Source organism: Colius striatus, chromosome 3 (assembly GCF_028858725.1).
Source record: "Colius striatus isolate bColStr4 chromosome 3, bColStr4.1.hap1, whole genome shotgun sequence".
In the NCBI taxonomy this organism is placed as follows: Eukaryota; Metazoa; Chordata; class Aves; order Coliiformes; family Coliidae; genus Colius; species Colius striatus.
Window position 1 is genome coordinate 42789943 of NC_084761.1, and position 14924 is coordinate 42804866.

General features: G+C 38.6%; 1 protein-coding gene across 4 annotated transcripts in view; it reads right to left on the minus strand.

The window, feature by feature from the left end:
• Positions 1-13992, minus strand: part of SEC24B (SEC24 homolog B, COPII coat complex component) — a 46443-nt gene extending 32451 nt beyond the window's left edge. For all 4 annotated transcript variants that reach the window (XM_061992333.1, XM_061992335.1, XM_061992332.1 and 1 more), the window contains exons 1-3: positions 13720-13992; positions 7759-8445; positions 1307-1492 (exon numbers count right to left, since the gene is read on the minus strand). In XM_061992333.1, coding sequence (XP_061848317.1) covers positions 1307-1492; positions 7759-8445; positions 13720-13825 — 979 coding nt within the window. In that variant the 5' untranslated portion in view covers positions 13826-13992. The remainder of the gene's footprint in view (positions 1-1306; positions 1493-7758; positions 8446-13719) is intronic.
• Between the last annotated feature and the right edge of the window lie 932 nt (positions 13993-14924).

Below are 14924 nucleotides of genomic sequence, written 5' to 3' on the forward strand. Positions count from 1 at the left end.
CGACTTTCACTTACATGGAAATATTTGAATTTAGTGAAGAGTTCAGCAGTGATTTGTATTTAAGGTACCAAGTGTTCACATGTTGTACAGAAATCACTGCAAGAACATGTATATTACAGATGAAGGCAAATATAGATAAACAGCTAAAATCCTTCTCCTTAGAAACAATTATGTGATTTCTTTGAAAAATGAAGGAACTTTTTTTTCTATCAAGGACTCATACGGTATAAACTCTACCCAGTACCAAAAATCAGTCATAAAACTCCAAAAACTGGTTTATCATTTTCCTTTACATGGTATACTTTAAATAGGACTTTTCAGCAATGAAGAATTCTCTGTCTGTAAGAGATACAGAATTGATTCAGATACAAATTATTTCTATTTTTTTACATTCTACACCAGAAAAAGAAGGAAATGGAACACGGGGAAATTTAGACATTTATGTCAGAGGATTTTGAAATTTAAGAATAAAATACATGATCTGACAGTCACGTTTTTGAGAATTATTTTGAACACTAGATGTATCATACTATTCTGTACAAAATTAATGCCTACTTTCACCTCACACGCTGAGCTGTTTTTCCGTAAGAATTTTAAATTCTGTAATTACCAGGAGAAAACACAGCCAGAACATCAATCAGTGTAGTAAATCAGATTTGGAATACTAGATGTGTTCCATGGCATGTAAGAATCAAGAGGCAAGTCAAAACATCAGGGCAGAACTTGCAAAGCTGAAGGAATATCCAAGTGATTTTCTGTCAAGAGGCTACCAAGATCAGAACAGGGAGAGGCTTACACAAGAACTCCTCTGTTCTTCCACAAGAACTCTTGCAGTAGCTTCCCACAGGACATTACAGACAGGGAATAAGAAAACAACTGTATCACTTGGTATTTAACACTGAAATCTCACTGTTTCCCAGTGAAAACTGCTAGTTAACACCCGATCTTTCAATACAGACTGATTACTAAAGCTACTTCCAAGATCTTCTTTCATAAATTTAAAATCATGAGCAGCTTTTTAGAATAAGGGAACTAAAAGAAGGGCATTCTGTGGGAGACACATGTAAGACTGACAAGACAAACAAGCCAAAGATGACATATGGCTGAACAAAATCAAACAAAAGAGCTAGGAGAAGCTAGAACAATGTGATACAAAACACCACCACTAAGGGAGGCTGAACAGGTGCAAGAGATGTATTCCAGTCAGACAAACGCAGAAGAGCAGCAATAAAGCTTCTAGCATTCATGTGTGCATGTGGAACAGGACAGAAGTCTGTACTCTTAACTTCCCATTCCCTTTTGGTACCTTCTTGATGAGTCAACTCTGGTGACTGTGTAACAGAGGGTGAAGATTGTGGCTGAGAAGAAAGGCTTGGAGCAGGTGTCTTTATTGATGATACCATAGCAGAGGAAGCAGATGTTCCAGCCTCAGGCTTGGTAAATGGAACGCTCTGGCTCACTGAGTGCACAGGTTGTGAAGAATCAATGGCACCTGAAAACAACAGCAGAAAGCAGGAATGCTTTGTATTTGCACAAACAATCACACCATGGAAGCAGTCACATTTGATTTCACAATAACTACAAAAACAATATAGTACTTCCAATGGAGACACCTGCAAACAAGTATATATGGAAAAGTTGGTTTCTTTTAAAAATTAAATAATATGTATGATGTTAAAACTTCACTAAAATGAACAAATTGCTCTGACACATAACAGTAAAAGGAAGGCACAATGTAGTAAAAACAAGGTAAAGCAAAAGCTAAATTGGTCCATTTTTGATCCATGCCCACAACTCCATGCTTTCATAGATTCCTCTTCGCAGGTAAGAGCAACGGAGCCGATGTGAGATAGCTTTCAGTATTCCTCCCAAAAGCAGAAAGTCAGCTTTGTAGCAGACCAGTATTCTACCTCTCTGACAAGGGCAACACATGGTAATTTTGGTGCCCAGGTATGAGACCCATATTCCAAGTAATATGTTTCAATCAAATTAGAACATTCCACAGAACTTCCAATGTGTTTTAAACATCTGGACTACATAGAATCTATTTCAAGAAAACAGATTAGTGCTCTGAGAGATTTAACACAGTCCAGTTGAAATTCCTATCAGATAAGGACAACATAACTTCATTGGCTTTTAAGAGAGTTGCTCTTTGTTTATAAATTGGAAAAAAAATCATATTACAATTCTAAAAATGTGACAGACCAAGCTGTTAAAAAAAAGAATGGAAAGGAAATAGTTTGACTAATACTATTGAGTAAACAGAAATTAAGCAAGAACAAAATTTACTGGTTGTAACTTTACTTATTTCAGTTACAGAATTTACTGGACAATGAACATACAATATTGACTTTCTTCTATACAAACACCAGTACAGTTCATACTGCCCCTGACTTTCCATAAATAACGGACATAATATCTGCAAAGACCTTATGGGGAAGCTGAGGCTTCCTTTAAAGGAGGAAGAAGAGGCAGCTTAAAACGATCCTTCTGCTTTTCTAATTTACCATCAGAATTAACCACATACATTTTCACCACATTGATGGAACTTTTATTTATGATGCATTTTTCAAATATAATGTTGAGTATACATATGACTTTTTTGCAAGTATTAAAAACAAAATTAAAATATGTATTTATCCAAAGTACATACACACAGCATTTTATATTAAAATATACTCACTATAATCTCTGCTTCTACATGTTACATTTTGTAGACTCCTAACAGTAGTATCAGCAGTGACGAGCAGAAATGTTCTTCTTAGGTAGCTGCACAGCGTCCTTGAGTAAGATATGCAACATAAGGGAGGTTCTTTGCAACATTACTGTCTTACCCAAGTTTTGTAGCAGACAGAGTTGCTTATGGGATTATGGTACTTTCCATACTTCAAGTCAATATAGTACTGTTTGCGGTGTCAAGCACTGTCATAGAGAATGCTAAATGCTATAATGTCACACTGTCATATGTTCAAATCCAAAATCAATTCACACCTGAATTTGCTGAAGATGCAATACCTTCCTGAGAAGCAGTAGTACCTATTCTCAAACACAAGTTATCCAAAATTTCCTTAAAAATTAAATGGATCCTTTACCTATATTGTAATACAACTGAAACACTGAGCAAGAAAATAATGTAATGTTTTCCTTGCACAAAGGTCCAATCTGCAACATTACATGTTAAACTTTGTTTTGTGACTTTGGAAAGTTTTTGAAAGCTGGAAGTAATCAAGACCAAAGAAAACACTTAGATTAAGTTAATCTTTAAAAACACATCATTAGTAACTATCATCATATGAAACAATCTACAGTTATGCTAACTATGCAGTTCAGTATTTTAGCTCAAGACAAAGCCGGACTGAACATCAGTTCAGGGTACCAGTTTCCCATCAACTGCTCCAGGATACCTAGATCAGGCCACACTATATTCTCACCAACCAATGCCATGAGAAGCCAAGAGCTTTGCCAGGCCACAATAAATATAGAACCCAATCTTGATGACACAGTATTGCCTGTTTTGCACCTTCTACTCCTTTAATATGCACCAAACTTTTCCCTCATGCCTTTCAAAGGTTAACATCTCTCACAACAAAAATGACCAAGTATATCACCTGGTTAAAAAATCATAGACCAATAAAGACCTATAGTCAAAAGGTACATTACAGAAGGAATCTGCAGAGCTGTACAAACTAGCAGTGTAATTCATCATTTTGCCTATACAATGTCACTTGTTTTTATTTACTTTTCAATTTGAGACTTACTAGTAGAATTTTTAAAAGTATATTGCCAAAGCACCTTCTCAAGTTTCCTGAAGGGATGCAAGAACCATCCCATTGAGTTGCTATAGCTGTAACCAATCTTGCCTGACTCCCAGTATCTCCCCATGCAATTTCTACTGACAGATATACCACCTCTATTCAGCTTGATTTTCAACAGCATCCCATCTATCTCCCTGACTGTCTGTATCTCGGCTGCAGTCCTTCCCCTTTTTCCAATCACACCTATATTAGCAGATTTATAGGATTATAGCCTACATCCCTATGGAACTGGGGCAACAAGGACTTTAGATCCTGATCCGACATAAGGGGAAATACATGCATGAGATAAAGAAATTAAAGTGTCTGGTGCTCAAGCAGACTGCCTATGATTACAGGACCAGTACACAAGATCCAGAAAGCAAAGAAATCCATACCATACACCTGCAGAAAGAGTTTTCTGTCTCCTCATGGAGGAGTCCAGTAAAATTTGGACATCCTGGTTGACGTCCACACTGACTGCAAAGCACCAAGAAAAAAAACAGAGTGCATTGATTTCAGATACAGTAAGCTTGAAAAACATTAAGGAAACCTACTGACCTAGAAAGACAAAAAGCCTAAATAATAGTAAGTGTGTTTATTTGCATAGTGTAACACCATTTCCAGACAGAGTTATACTAATGCTGCTCTGCTAAAATACAGAATTTAAATCTAGAAGAGGGTGTTTTTGCTTGATAAAACTAGTTTAAACCAGTCAGCAGAAAAATCTCAAATTAAAAATTTGATTCTACTTATACTTCCTAAATCAAAGAAAATTATTCTCATTGCCTGCTATTCATCAAAACAAGACAACTACCAGCAAGATTCCTCTTAAAATAAATGTCTTTTGTTCTAGTGAAATCTCAGTGTCACTGAGATTTCAGATTCCAGAGTCTGCTAAAGTTATAGAAAACCATTTTGTTGTGGTTCTATGTCCTCAGCATGAGACATAAAGAAGCTCAAGGGTTTGATAGGTTCAACATGGGGAAAGCTTTCCAAAGCCCTAGAAAAATTGATTTATTTAAAAATTCAACTAGAAGTCCAATGCTTAAGACTTTTCTGATTTAAGTAGAAAATAATTCAGAAATCAAACTTCTGAAAAGCTCATGCCAGCCAAAGTTTCATAAGTCCTGTTTAAACACCCAGATTTTTATTAAAAAACACTGCATTCTTCTCTACGAATAATGTTTTGCTTTCACTCCAGAGAGCTTTTAGTGTTCACTGACTGCACAAAACCACTACTGAAAAATGCATTGAGACAGTAGTATCCTGAGTGATGGTCTTGCTAGAATTTGACTACTTTAAGGACTGTAAGGGGTCTTCTTTCCCAGCACACCAGCAATGACAGCAAACTTTCCTACTGGCACTCTGCCTAATAGTAGGAAACAGTATAAAAATGTCTTTACAGGAACAGTCAGAGTACAGTCAAGAAATTCAGTATATCCTGATTTTTTTTTTCTAGCCCAGTTCATTAAAATCTATGCACAGAACAGACTGCAACAGTTTTTCATCACTGTTTTCTTCCTGGACAACAGCAAGAAGGATGAAATATTCATCCCTGTGTGCTGTATGCAGACACTTTCCAAAGACATTCAAGAACTGGCAAAAAATTTTCATAATACAATTCTTTTTAAAGGATGTAAACAATTAGAACACCATATATATATAAAATGACTTCATCTGAGAACAATAAGATTGCACTGGGAAATTAACAAAGCACTATCATTGTCCAAAAAAGTAAATAAACTACACCAGGAACAAAATATTCATCTGCCATCTCTTACTAGCCACATGTTGTAGTAATTGAATTTTTTAATACATTTTAGCCAAACATGTTGGATTCTAAACTAAAAAAAAAATAAGATATTATTGAAGGCAGTCTGTTTAGCCCCTGATAGAATTACAGAATCATACAGAATCACAGAATGGTCAGGGTTGGAAGAGACCTCTAAAGATCATCTGGTCCATCCCCCCCACTAAGGTCAGTTCACCTCAATCAGGTCACACAGGAACACATCTAGGTGGGTTTGGAAACTTCCACAAGAGACTCCACAACCTCTGTGGACAGCCTGTTCCTGTGTTCCCTCACCCTCACAGTAAAGAAGTTTCTCCTCATATTCAAGTGGAACTTTCTGTGATCCCGCTCACAAGCCCAGTACTCCTTGTCCTGTCACTGGGTGCTACAGAAGAAAGACTGAGTTGAGTAATACAAGTTTGGCTCTTCCTTCAGCCTAGCTACTGGTTCTATCTGAGGTTATTTTCCAGATAAATCAGTTCCACAACCCAGTCCGTGCTTATCTAGGCATCTTTACTATCTTGGAAATAGTTTGAATAAGGTTTAAGTAACTATGCCTAGAGTCTGGCAAACAGACCAAGTACTGCAATATGATTAAGGTGTAACAGAAGCAGCAGATCGGTGTTTATTTTCATGTGTACCTACTACACATCCCTACCACAACCAGTTCTATCACTGGAACTTTGAAATTCAAGCATAGTATTACTACCCTATCTTGAGGCCACATGTTCAATCAATCAATCCCTTAAGAAGGGCACTGAATCATTCAGAAGTTAGACTATCCATTGTTCATACTGCTCTTCATGGTCTGGTCATCTTCACTGTTTCATCTTTAAAACAGCTGTTCTTTATTTTAAAATATTGTTATGATCAAATAATAGATTTCAAGACACCTCCAAAGGAAATAAAATTAACAGGCATCTAAACTGAAAACTTCTGTAACTAAAACACTAATATTCTGTACAAACAATAAGTCATTCTCTTACAACTACTGTAAATCTTAATATTCTGGAATGGTATCGGTATCCCATCAGTATAGACGTTGTTTCTGTACTCAAATGAATCAATCTTTTTGTCCATCTTTAGACTTTTAGTCCCTGAAATAATTTGTTTTTATGCTCAACTGCAAAATGCTGTTAACTTCAGAAGCTTTTTAAGGAGCGCTCCATTTTTCTTTTTTAAACAGTGTTTTGTTCAATGTCTGAAATATTACAGAAAATTGCACAGAGCACCTCATAGAGACAGAATTCAAATCCACTACTATCCAAAGGATTAAAACTGAGCTGTAGGATGACACTCTATGTGCTAGTCTGCATTAAAAAAACCACCTCAATACTGAAACTAAATTCAACCTTGGAATGGATTGGATGAGCTTAATTTAAGCTTAGATGGTTTTCCCACGCAAAGCTGTAGCATCATTGAAACCATGTTCTTTCCCAAATCCTTGGTCTTAAAAAACCTCAGCTATAAGGACATCTAAAACAATCCCAACATTTGAACTACACAAACTTTTATTTAGTTCTCTCATGGAACAGAAGCTGCATTTAATATTGTAGGTGCCCCACCTAGTATCTTCACAGCTTCCTTCTGTATAGCTACACGCATGCTACAAACATCAAGTTGTTACTTAAAAACATCAACTACCAACTGACAAAATTGCACTTTCATTCAAATACTTATAAAAAATATTAATTCAAAAGCCAAACCACCTACAAATCTATGTAAGATTCCACTTCTTCTGAACTTTCTGAAGAGTGCATATGTGCTCACTTAGGTAAAATTTAAAGAGTCATCTGAAATTCTCTATATAGAAAAGAAAAAAAGGTATCTTGGAGAGTGATAGACATATTTCAGAAACTATACACTCCTTCAAAACAGCATGAAAAAATTCCCTACAAAGGCTCCTCATGTGGAAAAAACACAAACAATAAACTACACCCATTCCTCAAATACTGTCTTTTCCTGCATCTCTCAACAGAAACACGTCAGTGATACCATTAGCTGCTATTGGGAAGACTGTGGTAAGAAAATGAGAAGGGCTTCAAGAAAGACTAAGAACAGAATTAAAAATTACAATACAGAACCTCACATGGAGAACAAGTACAAAACGTACATGTTTTCTGACTTCCCAAACACATCTGCAAGTTCACTATCCTTCAAAAAATATCATACCTGTATTTATTTGGTTGTTTACTTTAGCAGTCAATCCAGTGGGATTCCTGCAGAGGTTGTCTTGAACAGACTGAACAGATGAAATTGTTGATAATGTTGTATTATATCCCATGGGAACATGCTGTTGAACTGAACAAGGTACTGATGTCGTCTGGCTAGAAAACGCATTTGTCTCTTTGAAGTGTCCAGCAGGGTTCTGCCCATATACCCTGCCAGCAGCCACAGGAGGATAGGAAACATTAGGATACATGGCACTAGAAACCACAGGCATGGTGTAGTGATCAGAATTAAGGGGAAATCCCTGAGATGCAACTGGAGAGCCGACAGAACTGCTGCAGTGGTTACCAAATGGTGAATATGACTGCTGAGCACTTGCATGCAAGTAGGATGCAGATGATACTGCTCCTCGAACAGATCCTTCAGCTGACCCCCCTGTATGGGGAGGAGTTTTGTTGTATGACTGCTGTGACTCCTGCGTATTCAACACACTGGTACCCACAGAAGGTGTTACAACATGTTGTGCTGGTGCTGAATAGTAAGTAGGGTAGTAATTGGCTCTATACTGATTATCCAAATGTGAAGCAGCAGCTTTATTGGGCACTTGGGAATAGTGTCCTGAGGGCACCCTATAGTTTAGAGGATGAGAGTTGTAGCCAGAGGGGAACTGCATCTGACTCTGCACAGGACCTGAAACAAAAAGAAAATGTTGCATATATTAAAGATTCATCTGCTAGTAGTGCCAATGTACTTACTCTAACAAACAATGTTTCTTCTTTCCTGTCACTATTTTTCAGTTCAATCTCCATCAGAAGAAAGAGAACAAACCAAGCGTAACACATGCAAAATACAACAGTTCCACGCAAGGTTTTCATGTCAAGATTGTATATCTCATATTCATACTTGAAAATTGTTGAGAGTTTTCAGGAGGTTAACATTTAAACAGTGAGCAACTAAACTGATATTTCTAAGTCTCTGAATACACCAGTATGTTTAAAGAAACTGACTACGGAAAATGGAAAGTTGCTGTCAAACCAAAACATCAATGTATAAAAACATACATTTACAAATCTTCAATAGATTGACCAAGATACAGTGTTGCAGGACAGTTATTTTTGCCTTCTATGTTCTTTTGTATTATGTTACAATGAAAACCAACATTTTAATGAAACTACAGAGTATCTGACACCACACTTCATTTCTGTTTACTGCTGGATACTTACATCAGGTGTAAGAGATGTTGTTATCAGAGAAATTGACCTCTACTGTCACTGCAACTGGCTCTGCAGCATTAGAGGTTAATTACATACTAATCCAGCAAAGGTCAAACGAATACTTGTTTGCTAGAGACTGAATGTTAACTATGTCCAGGCATCTTTTTTCAGTGCCAACTGATCAATAGTAAACTGAAAGGTCTTCCTCAAGTTCTTTTCCTCAACTCTATTTCTGTTTTCTAGTGAACCACAAAAACATTTCCCTTGATAACTTATTTTCTTAAAATTACCACACCCTACTGCTTATGTCATGCTGAATAACTTTAGTGTTATTTCCCAGCACTCGGTGAATAGAAACACAAGCAGAGCACTGGGCCACTCACAAATTAAACAGCAGCTGTAATAATAATGAATTGTTGATTTCTTCTCTTATATTTACAATGGTTACAAGATCTAAGTATTACTTCTCTTGAGTTGAAATTCTGAGAAGTCACTGTTCTCCAAGTAACACCCAGACATTCTACAACTAACTTGCAAGGCAATTTTAATAATTAATTTGTCAACAGAATCCTGTAAGCAAGGAACATACTGTCCAAAATTGCTTTCTGATAAAACCAAAAGTGACTTTTTGTAATTGACAACCCAGAAGGCTGAGCAAGAGGAGCTAAAAAATTAACAATGGTAACTTGGACTGCTGGATCAAAAGACAGAAAGACATTCTTGATAGAAAGCATAAGGATTTTTTAAAAAAAGTTTACATTCTGAGTATTGAGTATGTAATTATACTGATTTATTATTTTCCTGAAAAAGTGGGAGCTGCTTCATAGAGCTCTGTAGTCTATTCTCCTTTAAAGGAAAATGATTTTGAGTTAGCAAGTCATTAAGAGCTACATGAATTCTGGTAGACTTTTAATCTGCTTCTTTAAAGTCTGAAAAAGTAGCTTAAAAAATATACCAACAACTTATGTCTGTCAAGGCTTATTGCTTTAAGCAGTTATATCACCCAGGGTGGACTCTGAAGAGTCTGTGCATAATTCAGGAACTAGTTTAGAAGAGCCTTACTTCTACCTGAAAGGTTGCATATCAAATAATCTACTGAGAAGTCTTGTAGTATCTATCTGCACACACACCACAAAAAGAGACAGGTGACATTAACAATACAAGGTATCATTATCTAAACTACAGAATCCAAAGTAATATTTATTCAGATTTTAAAGCATGACTTTCTACAAGTTTAAAGCTACACATGAGCACACAAGAGTATAAATCCCATGAAGGCCTAAGACAGACATACCTGACATCTGAAAAACTGCAGTTTTAATTTTAAACTCTTCTAAAAGCAAGTTTTATACTTAGAGATGAAAGATTATTCCCAGTATCTGAAATGAGGAGTTTTGTCCATTTGATTATAAAGAATGTGCATAGAAATAAATCTTTGTACTGCAATTAGTAGCTGAAATTAATGACGACTAGATAATTAGATAGTTTTCAACACTGGAAATCTAGATACACCTTGAGTGTCATTTTGAAATCTGGTTAATTGCACAATCTATCCTGATGTCTCAGGTACTCTACCTTCCTCCAAAAATATCTGACAAATCTCTCAAAAAAGTTGCATGAGAGAAGTTGAAAACCTTAGACGGTCATATAAGGTGCTGCCACAATGCTATCTCTATACTGAAGGCAGTGAACCTCTACTTTTACAGTGCTAGACTACCAATGCTATACTGCATTAGTAAAGCTTTGCTTGCTACCTAGCATGTCTGTTTGGGTTTTACATCCACACATTCTTTCACCCAAATAATTTAGTCATCCTCTTTAACATCCCACCCACTTCCACAGCAGACTCCCTCCTGTATCCCTTAGGAACTGGTCACAGCAGCACTGCTCTGACTTGTTAACTGCTGGCAAACAAGGCAACAAATCCAGCTGCTGCTGAGCTCTCACCATAGCTCGGATGTGGAATGAAAGCCTAGCTTTTTCCTCCACTCAAGTTTCCATTTTAGCAAAATATTCAGGGATTTTGTATATTTCAGACCTCTGTCTTCTTTATAAAATTTAATGAAACTATCCAAAAGATCTGAAGTCTGAAGAGGGACAAAAAACAAGGCTAAATGAGGTCAAAATTAAAATTATGGTCCCAAAATGCTACTAGAGATACCAATGTTAATCTGACAAACCAATTGCAGACCATACTAGACAAAAACCTTCTGGAGAACTATGGGGACTCAATATAATTATTCTCTTGGTGTTGCATTTCAAGATATTAAATTGTTAGCACTGAAGTCCTCCATTACTCCTGGAAAAACACATGATATTTTAGTACTGATTTAACAAGCAACATTTTACAACCCTGAAATTAGGAAATGGGTCATTATTCACTTGGATACAAGGCCATCTGTAAGCCTACTACAATAAAAGTGTCTTGAACTTTCAAGACTTGCATTTTAAAGCCCTAATCTTGTTCAACATCCAAAACATAGGCTTTTTACAAAAAAACCAAACCCCACAACTTCAGTACAGGATCAAACTGAGAGCACTGTAAAATATGAACAATATTTTTTTTTAACTCTCCCCCCCAAAACTAACGTCTCCGAGGGTCTCAAATGGTCCTGGTCATTGGGCTTGGACTTGGGCTAGGCCAAATTTATTAAAAACAAAGCTGAATATCCTTTTTAATATCACTGTATGTGCAACGGTTACTTGCTTTCTGTTAAAAAAAAAAAAAAGGCCCCTCTTTCATTAGATCTCAGTAACTTTGATGTTTTACCTGAAAAAAGTACATTTTATGAAATTACAACACAAATCACTATAAACTTCTAAAGGGATTGACTGATATTTTCTTTCAGCCAATATATAAATGGCTGTATTCACTTAAATATCTTACATTTAAACTCCATTATACTGACACAAATTTAAATTTCAAAAACAATGACAACCTTCTTGTGAAATTTAGTTTCTGTTAGATGGAATGGAAATTTCCAGTACAGTCTGTTACTTGTCCCCTCTACTCCCCCCGTTAAATTTTTTTTAAAAAGACACTTCAAATACCACATCATAACTTCAGAAGATTAGTACTAAAAGACTGAAAGAGTAATCTAAAAATTCTAGACGCTATTGCTAAATTATAGAAAATGAAAAATCTAGAGTTTTTACCTATAAATCATCAGATACACATCACTAAGATATCTTAAGGACCACGAAACCCAAAGGTAAGTTGTGTAGTTAGCAAGTTATGAAATAAAAATTCAAGACTATTACTGAATAGTGTATAAATTTCTCAGAATTAAAGACAAAGTGTTTCACAGAAAACAAATGGTTTACTACAAGGTTTTAAACAAGCTATTAATAAAAATATCAGCAACAAAATCAGACAGCAACAATGTTGCTATAAAATTTATGGTTTCATTCGGTTAAAAACATAAGGAGAACATAAAATGTCAGCTTCCATTTGTTTTTGTGAAACACTTCCAGGTTATTGAAACTATAGTAGTAGCAGCTGTCTTGATAATTGTACTTTATTAAAAGCCATGTAAGCTGGCATTTTCTGAATAATTTTGACAAAACTTATCATTCATTACAATACTAAAGTCTGAACGCATCTGAAGCATTAGTATCTCCCAAAAAGCTGCCATTTAATTACCTTCCTTTGATTCACTTCAGTGACTTTTGTATTATCTGCAAACTGATGCAAACCCTAGTTTGCAGGCATCTAAATGTTTATTGCCTAACTACTCCTTTAGACATGAAAAATACCCATGAGTAAAAAAAAAAATGTAGGTCTGCAAACTAACCTGTGCAGAGAAAACAGCTGTACACAAACAGCCTAAAAATAATACAAACTAAAGGGTAGGAGCTAAAACTCTACATAATCAAGATGCTCAACTGAGATGACAAACCATCATTAAAGTGGGGGCAAAGATCATAGATGTTGTGATAAATTATAGAGGTGTATTAATAAAGAACTGATTTTACAGTGCACCAATTTAAAAATGAGGTACTGCACGCTAATTACTTTAATACACAATACAGTTAGTCTCATCATCTCTCCATTTGAAAAGTCGGTATTTTCTGACTTTGAACTCTCTTACCTTTGTTTTTCAGTGACCTAATCGTGTTTACTCACCTCAAAACCCCTCTGTGTGAAAGTCTACCCACCTACCACAAGTTCTTAAACAGTTATGCAGTGAGTGAGCGTTTTAATCTATAACACATGGATTTCTGCTCGCACTCATGCAAGACTGCCGAAGCCGAGGCCTGGAGGTGCCTGTAGAGCATTTCTGACACTCCACAAAGCAGGCGCCACACCACCGAGCTGACTCAAAGTCGCGAGAAGAGAGAGTATCCCCTCTCCCCAGCTCCTTTAGAGAGGCTGGGAGAGGTTGTGCCTTCTTAAAAATTAACCCCGCACGTAGCGGCGTGGACCCGGGGTGGGACATTCCTTTCCACAAGCGGTTCAGACGGCTTCCGCTGCCTTTCAGAGAAAAGGCTTCGTTATGTGCTGGCAGCGCTGCGGCCCACAGGGCCCTCGGCCGGACCCGAGCCCACGTCGCTCCCTACAGCGGCCTCCTCGGCTCCCCGCGCCTGCCGCCACCCCCGGAGGGGAAAGCGAGCAGCCCCTCCTCACCCCAGAACCCGCAGGGACCCCGCCGCGGGACCACTGCGGCTCGCGCCGGGGACCTCGCGGATGGCCTATCCCCACCGCACAGCCCGACAGGGCTAGGCCCAGCGCAGACCGCCGGCTCCTCACCGTTCTGGTAGCCAGGCGCGCCGCTCTGAGGGGCCGCGGCCTCCCGGGAGGTGCCAGGCGCGCCCGGGTAAACTGGCCGCGGCGGCAGCCCGGCGGGCGCAGACATGGCTTTTCGCAGCGCTTCCTCACGCCGGCCTGCTCCTCTTCCTCCTTCTATCTCCGCCCCGACCGCAGCCGGGCGTTGCGGGTCCCCAACGAGCGCGAGGCCGCGGCAGCCCCGGGAGAGCGGCGAGAGCAGAAGAGCGCGAGCAGGCCCGAGCGCCGCTCTCGCCACCGCGGCCCTGGGACTGCGCCGCCACCGACAGCGTCCCCTGGCGGCGCCTCAATGGCACGACCCTGCCCGGGGTGAGGGAGATCGCGCGCCCTCCCGCTGCCCTTACGGAGCTGTGTTCTCGCCCGGAGCGGCTGCTGTACCCCGGCGGGCACCCGCACGTACCGGAAAAGCTCTAACCTGACCCACACCGTGAGGGGAATGGCTCGCATGGCAGGGAGAAGCGGCGCGGCGCGGCGGGGCCTGGCCCGGCCCGGCCCGGCCCGGACTGCTTAGTCTGGGGGTGACGGGGGTCGCATGCCCTCTCAGTAACCTGGTGGGTGCAGGCGGACAGGCTAGGGCATGGTAAGGAAACAACTTTCCCTCTGTAAATACTCTATGTAGATAGAAAAGCTTCGGTGAGGCAGGGTGAGGCAAGGCTTTTTGTTCTGTGTTAGGATAGTGTGTATATACTATCTAGACAGAATACTATCTTGACAGGAAGGAGCGAGGCGAAATAAGGCAGGACTCTTCAATCTTTGTGCAGAATATATGCTATATGTTCTCTAAACAGAAATGAAATTGTTGGTGTGCAGCCACTGTTGGTAAAGAATCTGCATGCAATTTAGCACTTTCCGCAGTCAATCACACACCAAACCGTATTATTTTTACTGTTAATGTCTCTATCTTTACTACCTATCATCTCCTATTCCCTCAGATGCTATTAAAGACTGAATTAACTTCTTGTGTTCTTTTATTAATTATGTACAGAAGTAGAAAGTACAGTAACATATATGGGTGATTGTATTGTCAAGAATTGTCAAGACCAAGTTCAATGATACTGAGTCATTATGTATGTAAACTTTCTTTACCCGTTACATATATTTGACCAGTTCCTTCCCTGTTTACGTGTTGTTTTTCCTGCTCGTTATTATGCACATCTGTCATTAAACAC